Source organism: Xyrauchen texanus, chromosome 1 (assembly GCF_025860055.1).
Source record: "Xyrauchen texanus isolate HMW12.3.18 chromosome 1, RBS_HiC_50CHRs, whole genome shotgun sequence".
In the NCBI taxonomy this organism is placed as follows: domain Eukaryota; kingdom Metazoa; phylum Chordata; class Actinopteri; order Cypriniformes; family Catostomidae; genus Xyrauchen; species Xyrauchen texanus.
The window spans coordinates 28,716,901-28,737,872 of record NC_068276.1 but is presented as its reverse complement, the minus strand read 5'-3'; the positions used below and the strand labels follow the sequence as shown (position 1 = coordinate 28,737,872).

Below are 20,972 nucleotides of genomic sequence, written 5' to 3'. Positions count from 1 at the left end.
TTATTACAGGGACAATCCCCCCTGGAGCAACCTGGAGTTAAGTGCCTTGCTCAAGGACACAATGGTGGTGGCTGTGGGGTTAGAACCTGTGACCTTCTGATTAACAGCCCTGTGCTTTAGCCACTACACCACATCAAATGAAATGTTTAAATTGAAATTAAAAGCTTTAGTATTCATACTAACTTAATATAATTTTATTAGCTTTAGTACTAACTTAATATAATTTGATACTATTAGACATTAATACACTAGCAAATAATAAAAATGTGAGCAACTGGAAAATGAGTACATGGCATGCACTAATAAAGACATTTTTGTTCTTTCTTTCTAGCAGTATAAGTCACAATAAAGACATATTTGGTGTGCTAGAGTGCTTTTATTGAACTTTAAGTGAAATACTTTATGTTCATGGCATCTCTGCCAGCACATCCTAATAAGTAGGGGTTTGGGTGGCATTCACACTATTCTGATATATCTACAGTATATTGTGGAGTGATTAAGTTATTATATTTTAAAATACTTTGATCGTTATTGATATTGTATCATTATCTTTTTTTGAAATTATATTATTTTAAGTGTACTTAAACAAATTTAAGACTGAAAAAACATATTTCTTGCAATAAATAATTAGCATAAATAGCTTTTTGTAAATGTATACATTTGTCTCGTTGAAGTTCCCTTTAAATGGGAGCGAGAGAGCGACTGTCATTTTGCTCACAGCTGATTGGTCCAGAATGTGGACGAGATCTCTAATCCGGAACATAACCTGCCCCGAAGCTGGTTAGCCAATTAGCGTATGTTACTAAACAGAGGAACCTCCATGAAAGCCTAACAACTTTTCTGGCACCGCAAATTCAGAGTTCACTTAAACTAAGTTAAAATGTATCTAGCCAGCTGCTTAATCCTACTTTGTGGCATAGACCACTATAGATGCAAAGGGGAAACTGATGGGGAAACAGTCTGAAATTTCACATGCAAATTTCATATGAAACATTTATTTTGTATGTTTGTTGTAAATAATATCATCTGTGATATCATAATAAATTGCTAAGCCTTTGTCTGTTTTGACAGAGAAGCCCAATATGCAATATCCTACAAATACAAATCCACAAATATTAATAATAATAATTAGATTACAGCTCAACGTGTTGTTGCATTGTACTGCTAGTGTGTTTGTTATGGGATGCAAAGTGACTGCACATGCACAGCGCAGGAGTGATGCTCTTGACTCGTCTTGTAATCTCTTTGCATTAGTCAGAGCGCTTCAGCTCAACTAGCTAACAGCAACAAACACGCAGGACAAGCGAGACGCGAGGCTGGTGGAGCTTTCGCCAAACACAAACTCAATAACCTGGGCTCAAATGGCCTCTTTAGGAGAACCTGTGCGTCTGGAAAGAGGTAAGCTGCCCCCCGAAAACACTGTATGTTAAAATGTAATGCTCAGGAGGATGTGTAAATCACGCTTTTTGTTCTAAACATCCCTCTATCACTTCATGAAGATGGATTAGTGGACGACAGCGAGCTAGCACCAATTTACTACACCAAAGCATTCATAACTTTAATAAACTCAGAATAACGTATTAAATGTACTATCTAAACCTTTAGAGTCTTTAAATCGCCGTGTTTACGTTACATAAAGCAAAACATGACGCTAGCTGTCAGAAGTCGTAGCCTGATCTTCTTTTGTGAGCACTGTTAGCATGGTGACTGTAATAATACAGATTAGTGTATTAGGCCTAATCATTCTTCGTGGGCAACCAACCACAGCTTTGGGTATTTCGGTGACAGCGTGACAGTCCAGCTGACAGTTTATGGAGTTTTTTACATTGTGAAGAGTGAATGTTGACTAGTAGCCTAGATTAGCAAATGTACTGATTTTTTGATCAGAGAGATGATTTACATATTGATATTCATTAAGTTTTCAATATTACTGGTCTGTTGATCTGCACTAAGAAATATAATTATTCAAATATGTAATGTAATATGTTTGAGAAGTGAAGAATTTGGTATGAATTACTTCTGTGGCTGAAGATATGTTCTCTGAAAATTATTATTATTTTTTTTTCTCAAGCTGACTAACATATGATGTAACTGTAGAGAAAAATTATGAAGTTCATTACAATTTACCAGTAAATGCACTTATCCTTTTAAGATTACTAAATACAATTAATCAGGCCAAAATGTAGAGAGATGTACCTTCTGAAATTTCAAGCATTTTCTCATTGACAAATTAAATGGGCATTTAATTTGTTTTTATAAGCTTTTGCTTTTACACAAAAATCTCTTTACCAGAGACAGCATCTCCAGAATGCATCATGCGAATGATTATCCAGGGTCTGATCCCACCTCATTGTTTTGCCAATTTTCTTCCACAGACATATCTCGTGCCATTGAACTCCTGGACAAGCTCCAGAGAACGGGTGAAGTGCCACCGCAGAAGCTGCAAGCACTGCAGAGGGTTTTGCAGAGTGAGTTCTGCAATGCTGTACGGGAGGTACGTGTGCTAGCACAACATCCATACATTCAAATGAAATGCAACTTTACGTTAGATGTGGAAAAAAATGGGCTGTATAGATAAAATTACTGTGATGTCACACAGCAGGCAACCGCACTTTTTAGCAGCGGCTTTGGATGGTGGATATGAACAGTGCTGCAGATTTACTAATCTTTTAAACATTATAATAAAGCAATATCACATGAGGAAGAGTGATGTATGGCCCTATATCAGCGCGTCTGTGATATGGCCGCAGCGGCCTTGTGCCCCAGGTAATCAATGCCGTGCTGATTTAAGGTCATACAAAACGATTGCGAGTGTGATATTGCTTTTATACAACAGTTCAACTAACAAGTAACACAAATAAATGCACTTCTGCATGAAACTACTTTCTTACGCCACGGATCAGGATCTGCCATCGCTTATTCAAAAAATGCACACAAGCCTCTATTACTAATTTGAAAACGTGACTTTAGAACTAATAACATGTTGAATGTTGACATCTTCTCCCAATGCAGAATCTCTGGTACAAGGTAAGCACCTTGAGTATGTGTGATAACTCCTTCACTTTTGTCTCTTAGCTGTGATAAGGCTTAATGCTGAAGCGGTTAGTTTACAGTAAAGCGTGCCAGTGCTGATGGTGTGAGACATCTGCACTCTTGGAACGTCTCTCATCCAGTGAGATTCATGGACTGGAAATAACTGTTGTATAAAACGTAGTAATATTTGTTAATATTAATAAAAGGAAAAGTATATAAAGATAATAATTTGAAAAGGAATATCATTGAAAATTTAAATTGAAAATCGGCCTGCCTTCAAAATTAATGCAAAGACATGATTTAACTATTGTATTGTTAATTTTTAATTTAATTATTTCACAAACAGTAGCCTGTGTGCTGCGACAAGAACCCGACGTGCTGGAGCCCAGCTTTTGTTTGTAAACAATAACTTGATCTATAGGAAATTGTGTTTCCATCTAACCCCAGCAAATCTTCCTTCTCCAAGTCCTGCGCATCCTGCGCATGGCTAATATTTGATTTAACGGGTGGAAAAATATTTACATTGACATTTGGGGGTCAGGAACCAATAGGCACGTGGGGATGCAGATCTAATAGCCAAGTCTATTTTGTAAAAAAATGTCAAATATGTTAATTGTTTACATTATTTTACCTGCACCTTTAATGTGTTTCAAATTTATTAAATCACCTCTGTCTGTGATTAGGCCTAGGGTCTACAATACGCAGGTAATAGCCGCATTGCGCTGGATCTCTCCATAAACTCCCTGATATCACATCTGATGATGCATTGCGAATCGTTAAGATGGAACTAGAAGACATGAAAAGACATGGAGACCTCTAAGCGTCTGTATAGCACATTTGTTCAAAATAGCCCGTGTGGGCACAATGTCCACGTGATGAACTTTGTCATCTTTTTTGTGTAAATTGTCACCATAGTTTTAGGCTACATGCCTATTTTTCTTAAATGCTTCAACTCAGAGTGCCTACTGTTGGTTTGATTGCTTGTGTGACATGAGAAAATATATATTTTTTGGTCTAATTTTAGTTTTAATGTGTATGCGGTTCGGAGAGAACCTACTAAGTAGCGGGAATTGGGCATTCCAAATTGTGAGAAAAGGGGATTACATTTTTTTTTTTTTTAAAGTACTGCGTGTGTGGAGCGGGTGCATGTTTACAAAACAGTACCCACGCAGGACTCCCCTCCAAGTGATAATATATACAGTAAATATGCAATTCCGCTGGCATGATTGAAGTGTTGGGGTATTGTGATGGAAATGTTAGGAATAACAAAATAAAATGTAAAGGCAGACTCAAACACATGATTCCAAAGTCCTCACAAGCCATGACTCGAATACTAGGGCTGCCCGCGACCAAAGATTTTCCTAGTCAACTAGTAGTCGTTAATTTAAGCCATTAGTCAACTAGTCGTCGCACGTTTATGATATTAATTTAATTACTTGAATATATATATATTTTGGGGGGCATTAGAAAATGGTTTGAGTTGCATGTCTGAGAAAGAATGTTATAAGTAACATTGCTAACACTGTTCTACATTACAGAGAAAAACTAAACCGTAATAATGAGCCTTTAAAATCTAATATTTACAAGCGCACGCACGATGCGAGCCGGAGCGACACCTGGAAAAGCGGTAATGATTCTGAATGTGTTGGAAAAAACAGCAAGGGACTGTCTGAACATTGTTTTAATTTAGAGAGAAATGCACATTAGGGTTGAGCAAACAGATGATGATCTTGGATCAATGATGGTCAGAGTGATCACCAATAGCTGATGCCTTTGACAATGTCATGATGATATTTGGCTCGTTTTCTCATTAATCTATTAAATTATTATTACTATTAGACTATTATTATTATTATTATTATTATTATTATTATCAAAATAACATTAAAAATAATTTGCCCATAGTCACAAAGACACGCGTTTGAAGAAAGACTCTTTATTATATTATTAAGAACAGACGTCTATGCGCATGTATGATGCGTTGATACCGAGGAGAGCAGTCTTGTGGAAGACACGCATGTAAAAGCTCACTCTTTCTTTGTTTCTGTCTTCTAAATGTTTTTTTTTATTATTTTATGAGTGCTGCAAATGATCTCAGTTCAGGAGGTGCTTTGAGTTCAGTTCACTTTATTTCCACAGAGCAGTTTATTGTGAACGCAACTCTGCAGCCTGTAAAATAATACAAACTAGAAAATAATACCAAATGTATAAAATAATACAAAAACATGTTCACATCGAACCATGATTTATAATTCAGTGATTATTATCATCATTATAATTATTATTTTTACATTTATAATTGTTTGTATGTCTTCATTTTTGTAAGTAATTTTCCATCTGCATGTTTAGATGGCATGTTTACCTGCATCTTGCCTGATGGTAAATGGAAAGGTGGTTACTTAGAATATTATTATAATATCACTTTATTATTTATTAGCTTTTTTATTGTGTTTGGAGTGCAGTTTGAATTTAGAAATGTATTTGATTTAAGTTTTTCTTTTTTGATTAAATTATTTAATTTTCAATGCAAAATCAAAAAAGCAAGAATATTCACCAATCCCTCTGCCCCGAGTGTGAGTGTGTGTGAGTGTGTGTGTGAGTGAGTGTGTGAGTGAGTGAGTGAGTGAGTGAGTGAGTGAGTGTGTGTGTGAGGGAGGGAGGGAGGGAGCAAAACTAATATATTCACACATGATATATTTTCCTGGATAACGAAATACCCGACGGGTAGAGAATGCACGGATGAAGCTTCTTTGCCAGAGAGATGTTCACAACTGTTGTAAAGCCATCTTTGAACAACACACATTTTAAATGCACTTATTTTTTGAAAAGTATCACATAGTACCTCCTAGTGTCCAACCAGCGGTAATACCGGGTTCGTTGTTTTTTTTTTTTTCTCTTCTCTTGACCAACCGACTAATCAAAACTTGGTCGACCAAGTATTTCCTCATCAACTAATGGTTAGTCGACTATCAGGGGGCAGCCCTATGGAATATGCTGTCATTCTGTCACCATGACTGTTTGGTTCTTCTTCTTGTGCTTATAAGAGATGTACGATTGAGATGTATGTGATTCATGTACTCCGAAGTCACAGCAGTGATCGCTAATGAAAATATAATGATGGGACTTTTTTAATTTTTTATATTTTGATTGTTATTGTAGCATTTTGGGTGAAACCTTGAGATCAGATTGATGGGACACTGTACACAGTAATTTTCAGTCTAGGTTAGTAATAGCACTTAACAGCTGTTTTGGAGAGGATGAGGAGACATACGTGTTCAGAAACAGTTAGACGGAGTGCAGTTAGTGGAATCAAACAGAATGCAGGGTCTTGAGGCTGGTTTTAGCCTGACAAGCCATCTTGAGATGCTCAAAACGAGCAAGACTCGATGCAGTAGCTAAAGACATCAATCTTTCCAATATGATGTATGTGTACATAGGCCAACAATTTAAACATAGCACAGACTAGGGATGTTAATGATTAATCGATTAATCGTCATTAATAATTTGATCGATAAAGATTATCGATCGTCGATTAATTAATTTCAGAACAAATATGTTCAGGAACCATGCCAGCAGACTTTGATAAGGCTGTCTGTACAGTCATCCGCCGCTAGAGGGCTTGCGTGCTGCCTGTCATGTCTTGTTCATATTAGAGAAGAAGAGCGGTATAGATTAATATGAAGTGGGCTCAATGTAATCAGTGTTGAAGCATTTCTCGATTAATAAGCATTACATTTTCAGCATACACCGTGATTGTGTCAAGCATAGTTGATATGCTGGTCTCCTTGTTTCATCCCAACCTACAATTACGTGAGTGATTGCCAGGAAAGCAGATTCAGCTGACATCTTGCCATCACACACGGTATGTTTTGTAGGCTGCTATGTTTACGGAGCATGTTATGATTTAATTTAAAATAAAAATAAAATATGTCCAAAGGTCCGAAATATCCCATGATCCATAACGTAAAGTTTTACAATTTACTGTAATTAAACAATTAACAAATTCTTACTAAACATTGCCTGGACAATGTCAATACTTCCATTTCTTAAGTGTAATAATTTAAATTATATTTAAGCAGTGGGCTACATGCAAATTATATAGTACTCCACGTGCGTATTGCAGTATTAACGATTAATCTATTAATTTCTCGTTAATTTCCATAACGATCGATTATGAAAATATCTGAAAATTGACATCCCTAGCACAGACCCAACTAGTTACATCCCCCCCAGTTCCACCTCGATTAATCAAGTAGTCAAAATTATCCAAATGTACATTCCTGGTGCTAATGACAGTGTACTCAACAGTGTAGGACATAGGTAGTCATCGTTGTGCAGAAGGAGTTAAGATTGATTCTGATTTCTACAAATAGCATCAATCCATTTGTCTGTTTCAGACTGTGCATAAAACTCGGCTGTAGTGTTCTGTTGCCCATGTAATCTAAGACTGTTGGCATTTGTCAGGTCTCCTCCTGCTGCTTGGTCATCTGTCGCTCTCACTGTTAAACTCTGAAGTTTCAACAGAAGTGATGCTAAGACCAGAGATGCAGTTATTTGCCTTGCTTGAGAGTCTTGAATAATGCAGGGATTTCTGAAGTGAAATGTGAAAAGATTTGTTTGGGTGGGGTAAAAGAGTCTCTGTAAAAATTTGCATTGTTTGTCACAAATATGAAGCGCACCGGTGAATTCAAAGGCAGACAAGATCTAGACAGTCATCTTAAATAAAAAAATCCATATTAACTGTATTCTCAGTTTATTTTAGAGCAGTAAGTCACGAGGCTGTGTGTTACTGTGATTTTTACCTGGGGAATTCTCCTGGGATATTTGAAAATTTCTTTGGGTGAACTATCCCTTTTAATATAGAATGTTCGGTCACAAGTTAGTGTTTATCTGCATTTTACAATGGCTTCGAACCTAATTCAATCAGAATTTGGAGTCAAGAGCTTTACATTTTATAACATGTGTTGTAGCCCAATTTTAAAAGGTTAACATTAAACAGTTTTGTTTTTCCTCACTTTATCTTGAGGATGCATCATTAGTTCACTGAAACTCAAGGAAAGTTTAACTTGCTTCCAGCCTGGCCCTTAGATCTATGCCTATGCAGACTTCTTAAACCAGACCACTCCAAGGATACAACAGTCTTTATTTTGCTTGTTTTGTGACATCAAGGCTGCCCATGATTTTCTCCGGGAATGCTTGGTTAAGCTGTAGCATCTGATGGCGCTTGAGTTAAGTGCTGCTTTTTTGTGTTAGATTTGTAAAGTGGTTGATTAGTAGCTCAACAATGCTGTCTTTTTATTTATGCTTTGGCCTGAACCTCTGAATGCTTCCTTGATTCTCAGATAAACATGCACAACTTGGAGTTGAATGCTGAGGCATGCGAGTGGACGATTATTGGCGGCCATGAATGGGAGATGGAATAGTGGTTTTATCATGTGCTAAACAATCAAGAACAAGCCATGTAAAGAGATGCGATTAGATACAGCTTTCACTGCTGCTACTGTTATGTAGGTCTGAGTGCAAGACTTAATGGTATGGTTTTCAGGCACAGATTGTGAGTGGTCAAGAACATAGTTGCTCTGTAAATGGTGTCTGTCCAGTGAAGATCATCTGATGCAGACTAACTAATGTACCGGACATAAAAAGCTTTTTAAGGGTGAATGATTATTCACTAGCAATTTCGTTTAGGACTAATCTGAGATGGGTCCCGGAAACTGGCCATTGAGATCTAAGGATAATCTTTTTTCAGGTTCTGGAAATCTGGTTCTAATTTGGTTTCTTTGTTTACCTGGATTGTTTCAGCAGAGGAGGCTGTACTTGTAAATTTGAGAGTTTGTGAAATTCAAGCACTATTCTCTGTCTCTTTATTCCTCATTTTCAGGTGTATGAGCATGTGTATGAGACTGTGGACATACATAGCAGCCCAGAGGTGAGGGCCAATGCAACAGCAAAGGTAAGTCAGTGTACCTAGCAATCAAAATGTTTTTCTGTAACTGTCCTCAAATCCACTCTGTTATTTTGCTAACTATTCTTAGAATGAATGCTGAAAGAGATGCATGGCTTGCATGACTAGACTGATGGCCTGAAAACATACAAACAACGTAATTTTACCATGTGGCTATTTGCTGGTGTTTTGGTTATTTGTGTACATTTAATATTATATACTTATTCCCTTTTCTGATGACTAATAGATGGGTTATGAAATATGAATATGCCACCCACTTATTGAAAGATTCATTTATGACCTTTTTCTCTTTGTTTCCAGGCTACAGTGGCTGCATTTGCAGCTAGTGAAGGTCACTCACACCCCCGTGTGGTGGAACTCCCAAAAACAGAGGAGGGTCTTGGCTTCAACATCATGGGTGGGAAGGAACAAAACTCACCTATCTACATCTCCCGTATAATTCCTGGAGGCATCGCTGATCGGCATGGCGGCCTGAAGAGAGGAGACCAGATGCTGTCTGTGAATGGAGTGGTATGTACACAGCTGCTGTGTTGTCCAGCAACAAACTTGACATGTTAGCTGAAATCACATGAACAATGACAGATGATGTGTCTCTTCTCACTCCCTAGTTCTTTATGTGGTGAATTAGTATATCATTAACACGAACATTTACAAGGGTGTTGATCCACTAAACATTGGGACATTGTTTACCTGCAACATAATTTTGCAGGTAAACAAGAGGTAAAAACAGAGGTTGCGGATAAATTAACAACATCGCTGCCCTAACACTATGGTTCATTTTTGTTGTAGCTATTGAAAAGCATATTGCTTTTATTAGAGAAATTACATAAAGTAAATGAAAAAAAAAAGTTTTATATCTGTTCTATGTACATGTAGGATTGTCATGCATATTGTTGATTGAAGATAATTACAAACAGAATTTCTTGGAAAGAAAATTAGTGTTTGACAAAAGAGTGTACATATTCCCTCATCTTTTGCAACTGTAGAGACTAAAACCTCATTTATTCAGTGAAAGAGGCCAAACATTTTTCTCCTGAACGAACTAAAGCACCCTAGGCAAACAAAGTCTGTGTTTATACTAGGGTCAGAAATTAACATTTTAGTTTAGGGGCATTATTCGCACCCTGGATTTGATTTTCAGGGGCATTTTAAACCTGGATATGGACATTTTTTTTCTAACCAAATAAAGCATAAAAGATGTAATGTAAGGTGTGTCAAAATACTTTTTTCTCTAATACCTAAATTTTATCAACCGATTAACTTACATTATCAGTATGAATAAATAGACTGAGAATTTATGAAATCTTACTCAAAAAAAATTATTCCTTATGGGGGCATTTTCTGCCCCTATATTTTTAATTTCAGGGGCAGTTTTGTCACTTTCAGTGGCATTTGTTCCCTGATCAACGCTGACTGTCCCCAGCTTTGGTAATAGCAATTTGTGTGCAAATATCAAGTGAACACCTTAGCAGTCATCATTTTTAGGCAAACTAAAAGAAGCTTGTTGCCCAATAAGTATAAATTAGTCTTTAAGGGGATGTAATGACATTTCCAGTGAGTGAGCATAGTGAGCAGCAGTGCTTACTGGTCTTTATGATACATTCTTTGCTTTGTTAGGGAGCGATTTGAAAATAGGACAGCCCTTGAAATGGCCGACTACCTCGCCAGTAGGGCTGGTAAAAATATAGATTTTCCGATACATCGCAATCTGCATTTGAACGGTCCTGATATTGATTCCTAGATCGATGCGAGTATATCATGCATTTGCAACCAAATTTTGTGCTATGCGACTAAAAATTTCTAATTAGCTACTGGCTGGTAAAATTTCAGATTTCACTCACCAGCGATTTAGTAAAGTGATGAAGAAGTTCAGCACCAAAATCCTTTCACTGCGTGTTGAGAGACTAAATTTGGTTTGACTGTCTAAAGACGCGATCCACGCAATCCATTAAATAAAATATTTTTTAATACCCTTTCTGTTCTTTACAGTCAGTTGTTAACTAAAATAGTTAAAAAATAACTAAAATAGAAAAATGTTATTCTAATACCACAGATGCAGTAAAGAAGCCATTTGACTACAGTCTTGTTAATATGAAGTCAGACAAAACACTGAACTGCCACTGCTCTTAAAGAGACACAAACCTTTTAGCACTAGTTTTATATCTGTAAATACTTGCAAAAATGACAAATTATGTGTGATTTTAAATTTTTATAAAAAATAATACTTTTAAAAAAAGTAACGTAATTAATCATGTCCCCAGACCGTAATACAGAATATTTATTCTATATGAGCAATTCAAGTGTTAAGTTCCACCTTTTTTCAGGAGGGGGCTCCTGAAACTCCTGTATAGGTTGCATGCAGCTGTGCAGACAGCAAAACACACTCAGGTTTGCTTGACACTAGCGATAGCACAAGATGAGAACGTGTTCTTGTGTTCAAACATACCTGGATGGAGCGCAATTCCTAGTGCAGGTGTCTTGAGACATGTTTTTCCTAGTTTCAAACTATGTTAGCTGTGTTTTTGACTCCAAGCAATCAAAGTGAGACACTCCAAAATCGTCTGTCTGATACATGTGCACATTGACTCATCCTTAGAAAAGCCATAATATTAAATCTATCTCGAATAGATTGACGAATTCAATTGCATAATTGATTGCTGTGGACTGTAGGCCAATGATTGGCTTATGTTCAAAAATATGGAAATGGACAATATATTGCAGTCTAAAGCCACTTTTTGAATTGCCTTATCAATTTACTCATGTGCCAGAGTGATGTAACACAGTTTAATTATCTGAAGTATTAGATGTAATATATAATATACAAAGTATATTATATTAATAATTGTTTAAATATAATTATTTAATCATTATATATTAAATTATTGTTATTTGGGTGCCCTTTTCAGCAAATATTAATATATGCATTTAATTTGATTAATCATTATATAATTGATCAAATTCAATAGATTGAGAGCCCACACACATATATATATTTTTGTTGATAGAATACATGGAATTTGTACATTTAAAAAAAAAGCTAAAATTATGAGACTAATGATAAAATCAATTTTTTCATAATGTACCAAGTTAAAGGTCCCTAAAATAATTAACAGCATTATCTGATAATTTCTTTCATATGTAAGTAAAATTGACCTTTTAACTGAAATACTGTACACCCAAATGTATCTGAATTGAATCAAGATATATTTAATCAGAAGCTAATCGAACTTGGACATATTTATCAGTACCCAGTCCTACTGGCCTGTGCCCTGCCAAACCCGGGAGCTGATTAAGACCCCAGTGTCCGATGATGATAATACAAAGTACTGTACTCCATATCAAATAGCAGTGAGGTCTCACTGTCTTTCTCTCTGTTTCAGAGTGTAGAAGGGGAGCACCACGAGAAGGCTGTGGAGCTATTGAAGGCTGCTCAGGGTACAGTGAAGCTGGTGGTACGATACACCCCTAAGGTTCTGGAAGAAATGGAGTCGCGCTTTGAGAAGTTGAGGTCTGCCAAACGCCGGCAACAGAACAACTACACCCAGTAGGGCGCCTCGTCTGCACCCCCACCCCCCCATTATTATAATCATCATCATTCTCGCTCGCTCGTGCTCTCTCTCTCTCTCTCTCTCTCATATTGTTGTTATTTTTTCTGCTGTCTTTCTTATTCACACACACTCACACCCTTTCTCCAGCCAGGGATTAGCCACATATTTGGCACTCCTTTTTGTGAAATTTTCTAAGTCTAACTCCTCAAGTTTTTAACAGTCTTTCACACTCTTGTTTCTCATAGCATGAACACTATATAGGCTCTCGATATTGTCACACAGACATCACATACATGCACAATTGGTGCATTATTAAGAATGTAATGTAATTTGGGATGTTGTTTAGCTAAATATGCAAGGGGACCAATCCAATGTTCAACTTCTGAGATGATTTGAATGAACATGTAAAAAAAGTGCCTCAAGAGATTTCTAAAGTTCTGCAGCCTTCAGTATGCTCCCATCATAGGCTGTTTTATGGTCCTAGCACAGAATGAATGAACACTACCATCTTGTTAAAAAAAAAAAATGCTAAATATGTTTACCAATTTCTGAGCAGAATCACCATAATTTCTGTGTAGAGGTTTGTTGTGTTTATTTTCCTGCTTACATTTGTAAGTGTTTGCCCATGGAAAAAAAAGATCACCAGAAATATTTCAAAATCTCACTTTAAGTTTCCTGAGAGATAAAGGATGGAGTTTTGACACGCAAGCATCTCCATACAAACTGCTGTTTTTGTTGAACACTATGTCAGCTGTAAATATACCATATACTCCAGTACAAGACACTTAAAGGCCAGACTTATTCCACTTACTGACCCAAATTGGATTGACTGTCAGATCACGTTTGCAGTGCATGTTAATACTGTCACCTTTCACTCAATCGTGAATGTACGGACAGGGTTATACTGTGTTGTTAAAATATCTACAGTAATATGCAGATCAGCTCTGTCAAATAAACAAGTCGTCTTTCATCAAACTAGAATTGACACAAATTATGTTCAAATTTGGGTTTTCATTCAGCTGTTTGACTCTGATTGTGATTTATACATATTGCTTTTGATTAAACATTAGAAATCAATCCTTAAAAATGGCACTGAGCAGTCCAGCCAAATGGCTGTTCAGAGGAGTTGCTAGTTGAAAGGTTTGGATATTAGATACTGTAGAAAGATAGTTTGATTAAAGTAATATTTTCATAGCGTACTGCCCCTTAAAAAGCACATAGAAACATGCATTACATTTTTTTTTTTTTTTTTTTTTTGAGTTTTAATATTGAAATTTTAAACCTTGCAGCAGAAACACTGTTTAATATTGTAGCGGGAGTTCAGGAAGTTTTAGTTGTTTTATTGTTCATTTGTCTGTTTCGTGTAATGCTTTCTGAATGTTTTAATGTAGCTCTTGCCTTTCAGTCAGCTGTGGGTTCATATTGTATACCCAGTTAATGCTGATAATTACAAAACCGTACAGCTTGTTTTACTTCAATGGTTGTCATATACTTGCATCATGAGGTAGCAACTGAGCATAATATTAGGAAACTGCAATTAATTTATTAGTGAATGTTAAAGAGTGTCAGAATTGCTACCAAAATGTTGTTTGATAAAGTCATCAATCCCAACCCACTCAAATTATGTTTTAATTAAACATATCTAAACAAAGCTCAAGTAAAAATGTTTTTTAATTGGTGCTGTAATTTTTTTTATTTTGTTTCTGAAGCTAAAACAGATTCCTTTATGCAACAAGACCTGCCCTCTATACTTTTTTAATAAAAAAAGATAATAATAAAAAATAAAAAAAACCTGATCAGTCCTTTTTATGAAGTCAGTAATTTGTTAACCCATAAACAGACTGTAGTATTTATGAGACTTAAGTTACTGTTCTATTTAGAGGTGTAGATCTGGAGATGTTTGGCTTTTTGCTTTTTCAGGTCTTACCGAGATACCTCAGTGGCTAAAAAATAGCAATCTTGTTACATTTGTTGCATAAGCTTCATCTCTTCTTGTTAACCAAATTTTAAAGATTTAATTGACATTTTTTTTAAATTCTGACTTAAGATATGAGAGAAAAAACTTAAAAAAAGTAGTTTCACGCTGCACTTTCTCTTTGTACTCATTTTCACATGTTAAAAAATGCAACAAGCTTTATGTATTTTTAACCTCAAATGCAGGTATTTGCGGTGTTTGAAACGATTGGGGGGAAAAAACTATTTTTCTCTGTCTCATAAAATATTTAACATGTCTAATTATAGAGGCCCATGACACCCCAAGCTGTGAGATACGTAGGTGTTTTGGGGGTGAGAGATAAAAGGAGGTCTGATGTCTTGCATGAAGGAATCATTTGTGTGATTGACAAAAAAGCATCAAGAATCAACTGATCCCTACTTTCTTTGGTGTATAAGGTGCTCAGGTTGGATGTTCCAACACTATCACAATTTTAAAGCCTCATGTATCACAAGAGCAATAAGAAATGTATTCTGTTATTATCTCAAGCATGTTACTCACTCCCCATTAATATTTAGTACTGTCCATGGGGGGGGCTGACTAACTATTTTTGTAAACTTGTTGTCTTTTGATATTTTCAGCACTTTTGATGTAAATTTTCAAGTTTTTTTTTTTTTTTTTTTTTTTGAGGAATGCTTTGGATTGGTTTTAGGAATGGTTCATCTTGACCACTCTCCCTGTGTTTCAAGTACAAAGACCAATCTTGCAACCTTTTTGTGGGAGCCGTTTCAATGTCTGGTCAGCTAGTTTGAGCTGTTTTTAAGAACCTGTTGTACTATTGTATTATTTGACACTTCTGTCCTGCTGTATTGTGTTACATTAATGTGGATGTGTATAAAGATTGATCAACGTGATCAACAGTCCAATTATACTGTGTTTAAGTCTTTAGTGTGTGAGTTATTTACTTTTTACATTTTCATCATGAAATGTCTTTGTTTGTTTGTTTGTGTGTGTGTGTGTGTGTGTGTGTGTGTGTGTGTGTGTGTGTGTGTGTGTGTGTGTGTGTGTGTGTGTGTGTGTGTGTGTGTGTGTGTGTGTGTGTGTGTGTGTGTGTGAGTGAGAGAGAACACAGAAAAATAAAAAGTAGATATAGATGTAGGGGCCTGGGTAGCTCAGGGAGTAAAGACACAGAACCCTGGATTCGCGAGTTCGAATCCAGGGCATGCTGAGTGTCTCCAACCAGGTCTCCTAAGAAACCAAATTGGCCCGGTTGCTAGGGTGAGTAGACTCACGTTCGGTGGTCGCTATAATGTGGTTCTTGCTCTCAGTGGGGCACGTGGTGGGTTGTGCGTGGATGCCGCGGAGAATAGCGTGAGCTATGTCTCCACGGTAACGCGCTCAACAAGCCACGTGATAAGATGCTTGGATTGACGGTCACAGATGCGGAGGCAACTGAGATTCGTCCTTTGCCACCAGGATTGAGGTGAGTCACTACACCACAACAAGGACTTTGAGTGCATTGGGAATTGGGCATTCCAAATTGGGGAGAAAAGGGGAGAGAAAAAAAATAAAGCTGCAAGCGGTCCATTTCTACCCAGTGGCTTTTGGAAAACAATGCATGATGGACAAATAGATGAACACAAGTGCTTCAAAAACACATGAATATACAAAGAAAAGAATAATAAAATGTATTGCGTTGACATGGCAACATAATTTAAGAGATCAAGTAACCCTTCACACTTTTACATCAGTGGTGTCCTAACATTATTCTAAACAATTATGAAGTGATTTGAGTAAATGTAAGAGGATGTTGTAATTGACACACTTTCTGCTACCAGGTGGTGACCCTATGACCGGGAACCACAATAGCCAAATCCATCTGATCAGCCCCCATTACCAAACATACAGCTCAATTTTGTTCTGTTTTCCTTTTTTGATATTAATGTATTGCCTCGACATGGCAACACATTTCAATAAATCAAAAATTTGTTTGCAATTTGGCATCTTCAATGTGTTAGCATAATGTTGCCTTATGGTGTCAGTCACATAAATCCCCTAGGAGTATTTAAAAGTTCAGAGCATGTAATTTAAAAAAAAAAAAAAAAAAAAAAAAAATGGTGAACTTCCTGTTGGGCAGAGCTAATGATTGTAATTATGAAATATGTCTGGCTTGATGAAAACTACATATGAACCAATTTTGGTGTCTAGGTAAAAATTGGGGTGCTACAGAGGCCCTGTTACATGCCCATTTTAAAGAGGGGGGAGGGGGGGGGGGCGATACAGAGGCCCAAATATTGGAAGAAAGAATAATAACAATTAATGTGTTGCCATGGGAACTGTATTAAAAATCTCAAAAATCACTTTACAAATTTACATCAACAGTGTCTTGACATTATTCGAAAGAATTCATGTAAACATGAGAGGGCTATTTCAAAGTCTGTTAAAAGTGCCATACTTCACATCGCCATGCAACATTGTTTGATATATCAAATATATGTTCACAATTTTGCATTGTCAATGTTTTAGAATGATGTCGCCCACATTTGGTACCTGTAACATGAAATCCCTAGGAGTATATCAAATTCCAGAGCATGCATTTTTCAAATGATCCAAAATGGCCAACTTTTTGTTGGGTGAAGCTTATGACTGTCCAGGCAAAAGTTGTCTGGCTTGATGAGACCTATATGAGTACAAAGTTTGGTGAAGGTAGCTCAAAAGGAATGTGCTACAGAGCCCCCCGAATATGCCCATCTTCTAGGTGGTGCTACAGATATAAAACCTAAATATAGCTGCAAGCAGCAATGAAGGGCCCAAGCACAATGGGTCGATTTCCACCCATTGCCTTTCAGGAAACAATGCGTGACGGGCACCACAGCAACTCAAAATTCATGTTAGCTTTGACCCTAATGATTCAATACGTAATAGATATATGCCACCATTCCAATTTGACTAAAACACCATGTAATTTAATCAGTTGCCATGACAACACTATTAAAGATATCAATGATCCCATCACAATTTTAAAAACAATCTAAACAATTTTGAAGTGATTTGGGTAAATGTAAAAGTCTGTTTTAAGTGCCACACTTTCTGCTGCCAGTTGGTGGTGCTATGACTGTGACCCACAAAAGCCACATCCTTGTGATCATCTCCCATTACCAAACATGCAGCTCAATAGACCTTTTTCACAGACTGTGATGGTGCATTACCACCATCTTGCAATTTTTTTAAAATATTGCATGTAAATGTATAACATTATAGTTTGTTATATTACCCTGGAATTAGTTTTAAAAAACAAATTACCACAGCTGCTAGGGGGTTTCTATTGCTGTTGCTGAGAGAGTGACAGTAAATTTGGCATCTTCTCCCACTTTACAATCCACTGCTCTCTATTTATTTCCTCTTCTGGAAAGTCATTCAAACATAATAGTGGATTATTTATTTTGGTCTTGGAGCAAATGGGTAAGTGAATATAATATTTGGTGTGATCTCCCATTCACCATTGTTGAAGTTTACCCTGCAAACATTTACTTCCACATTCCAAAATGTGAAAAAGTTCTATTTTGATCTAAATCACACAATGCATGCAGAAGATATGCTAATGTTAAATGCTAAATGCATGTGTCCACCTTGCATTGTTTTCCGAAAGCCACCGGGTGGAAATGGACACATGCATTTGGCATTTAACATTATTCTAAACAATTTTGAAGCAATTTGGGTAAATCGAGAGTACTATTTTAAAGTCTTTTTTTGTCCCAAAATAGTCACATCAATGTGTTTAGCTCCCAAGACTAAACATACATCTCAATTTTTATGTAAATCACATATTGCACACAGAAGATATGAGACAGTTCCTGTTTCCCATTTTCACATTAATTGAATGCCTCGCCATGACAACACCGTTCGATATATACAAAATCTGTTCACAATTTAGCATCTTCAATGTCTTGGCATAATGTCTATATGTGGTGACAGTCTCATGAATCCCCTATGAGGAGTATTTAAAAGTTCAGAGACTGCAATATTAAAAGAATCCAACATGTCCAATTTCCTGTTGGGTGGAGCTAATGAATATAATAATGAAAATTCTCCGGCTTGATGAGAAAGATATACGTAACAATTTTGGTGATGGGGGTGCTACAGAGGCTGATTTACATCATCATTTTAACCTGTTAACTGTCACTGGCCAACAGGTGGGCCGTTTGAGTGTGGCTAAAAAACAAATGCCTTGATTTATATAAAAAATGTCATCAATGTTCACATACTTGGTATCAAATTAAATTTAAAAACACAACTTTCTTCTTGTGCAGTCTATTTTGCAATTAGAACATTAAAGTGAAAACATATTTTAAATTGTTAAAAGAGTGCATTTTTAAAACGTGACATGTGAGCTACAGTAGGCTACTACGTCATGAAGACGTATGTCAAATAATGTCCCGCGAGTGCGAGGCGGCCACAGTTGTAGCAGGTATGTGGCACAGAAAAATTATACATATCATATATACATATACACATACCTATCATCATATAGATGGGAACTCCTTCAATACTGTTTAAAAAGTATCCCAGGGTGATACCTCAAGAAGTTGGCTGAGAAAATGCCAAGAGTACATTTCTGCAAAATCTAGGCAAAGTGTGGCAACTTTGAAGATGTTTAATTATAACATAGTTTAAGTTTAGGATCTTTTTAGTCACAACCTAATTCCCATATTTCCATTTCTATTATTCCTTAGTTGTTATGACTTTACTATTATTCTAAAATGTGAAAAAGAAATAAAAAAAATAAAGAATGAGTAAATGACCCTAAACATTTGAACGGTTGTGTACGTTTTCCTCTTTTGTGCTGCTGCGTGTAATTTTAGTGCAAAAATAATGCATTCCAGCATGTGAAAGGCACCTAACATGTTTTCAAACATTGCTCTGAAATTACAAACAAATAATTGAGTTTGTAGCTAAATTAAAACTAATTAACTAATTCAGAGCTTAGTATTGTGGCTGTTTACTTGTGAAAATACTTGCTAACTTGCTAGTCTGTTAAATGTGCCACACTTCCTTCCGCCAGTTGGTAGCGCTCCAAACATGACCCACATGAATATTATCAGCCCACAAGGCCAAACATTTGGCTCAGTTTTGATGTAAATCATACAATGCACGCAGAAGATATGAGACACTTCCTTTTCCCATTTTTTTTACGTTAATTTATCATGTTGCCATGGCAACATTATTCAGTGTATCAAAAATCAGTTGGCAATTTAGCATTGTCAATGTCTTGGCATGATGTCGTCCACATTTGGTACCTGTAACATGAATCCCCTAAGAGGAGTATTTCAGATTCCAGAGCATGCATTTTTCAAACAATCCAAACTGGCCAACTTCCTGTTGGGTGGAGCTTATGACTGTCAATGCAAAAGTTGTCCAGCTTGATGAGATCTATACATGTACCAATTTTGGTGGCTGTAGGTGAAAAAAGATGTGCTACAGAGTACCCCCTGCAAGACTACCCTCCCCCCACATCTTTGCCCAGCCCTAATGGCCGACGACATTGATATGTGTGCAAACGTTAAAGAATTTTCACGCATGTTACCCATGTTACACCATGTTAAAAGTATCGAAAACTTTGAAAAAAAGAAGAACCCTTAGAAAAACAATAGGGCCTCCACACTTTCAGTGCTTGGGCCCTAATAATAATCATAATCCTTAGAAGAACAACAGGGTCAATGCACTTTCAGTGCTGGGGCCCTGATAATAATAATAACAATAATCCTTATAAGAACATTAGGGTCTCTGCACTTTCAGTGCTTGGGCACTAATAATAATAATCCTCAGAAGAAGAATAGGGTCAATGCACTTTCAGTGCTTGGGCACTAATAATAATAATAATCCTCAGAAGAACAACAGGGTCAATGCACTTTCAGTGCTGGGGCCCTGATAATAATAATAACAATAATCCTTATAAGAACATTAGGGTCTCTGCACTTTCAGTGCTTGGGCACTAATAATAATAATAATCCTCAGAAGAAGAATAGGGTCAATGCACTTTCAGTGCTTGGGCACTAATAATAATAATAATCCTCAGAAGAACAACAGGGTCAATGCACTTTCAGTGCTGGGGCCCTGATAATAATAATAACAATAATCCTTATAAGAACATCAGGGTCTCTGCACTTTCAGTGCTTGGGCACTAATAATAATAATAATCCTCAGAAGAAGAATAGGGTCAATGCACTTTCAGTGCTTGGGCCCTGATAATAATAATAACAATAATCCTTATAAGAACATTAGGGTCTCTGCACTTTCAGTGCTTGGGCCCTAATAATAATCATAATCCTTAGAAGAACAACAGGGTCAATGCACTTTCAGTGCTTGGGCCCTGATAATAATAATAACAATAATCCTTATAAGAACATTAGGGTCTCTGCACTTTCAGTGCTTGGGCACTAATAATAATAATAATCCTCAGAAGAAGAATAGGGCCACTGCACATTCAGTGCTT

The 20,972-nt window shown here is 36.6% G+C and overlaps 1 protein-coding gene across 1 annotated transcript; it reads left to right on the top strand.

Moving 5' to 3' along the window:
- Positions 1-1,253: 1,253 nt before the first annotated feature.
- Positions 1,254-15,405, top strand: LOC127644514 (protein lin-7 homolog C). Its single transcript, XM_052127708.1, has 5 exons — positions 1,254-1,398; positions 2,376-2,494; positions 8,915-8,986; positions 9,299-9,508; positions 12,379-15,405. The coding sequence occupies exons 1-5, from the start codon at positions 1,362-1,364 to the stop codon at positions 12,544-12,546; spliced, it is 606 nt and encodes a 201-aa protein (XP_051983668.1). The 5' UTR covers positions 1,254-1,361; the 3' UTR covers positions 12,547-15,405.
- The last annotated feature ends 5,567 nt before the right edge of the window (positions 15,406-20,972 follow it).

Excerpts from the sequence above, each read along its gene's own strand:
- LOC127644514 (XM_052127708.1), top strand. The coding sequence starts at position 1,362 with ATGGCCTCTTTAGGAGAACCTGTGCGTCTGGAAAGAG. Across the intron at positions 1,399-2,375 it reads ACCTGTGCGTCTGGAAAGAG|ACATATCTCGTGCCATTGAA; the intron begins GTAAGCTGCCCC and ends TTTCTTCCACAG. Across the intron at positions 8,987-9,298 it reads GGGCCAATGCAACAGCAAAG|GCTACAGTGGCTGCATTTGC; the intron begins GTAAGTCAGTGT and ends CTTTGTTTCCAG.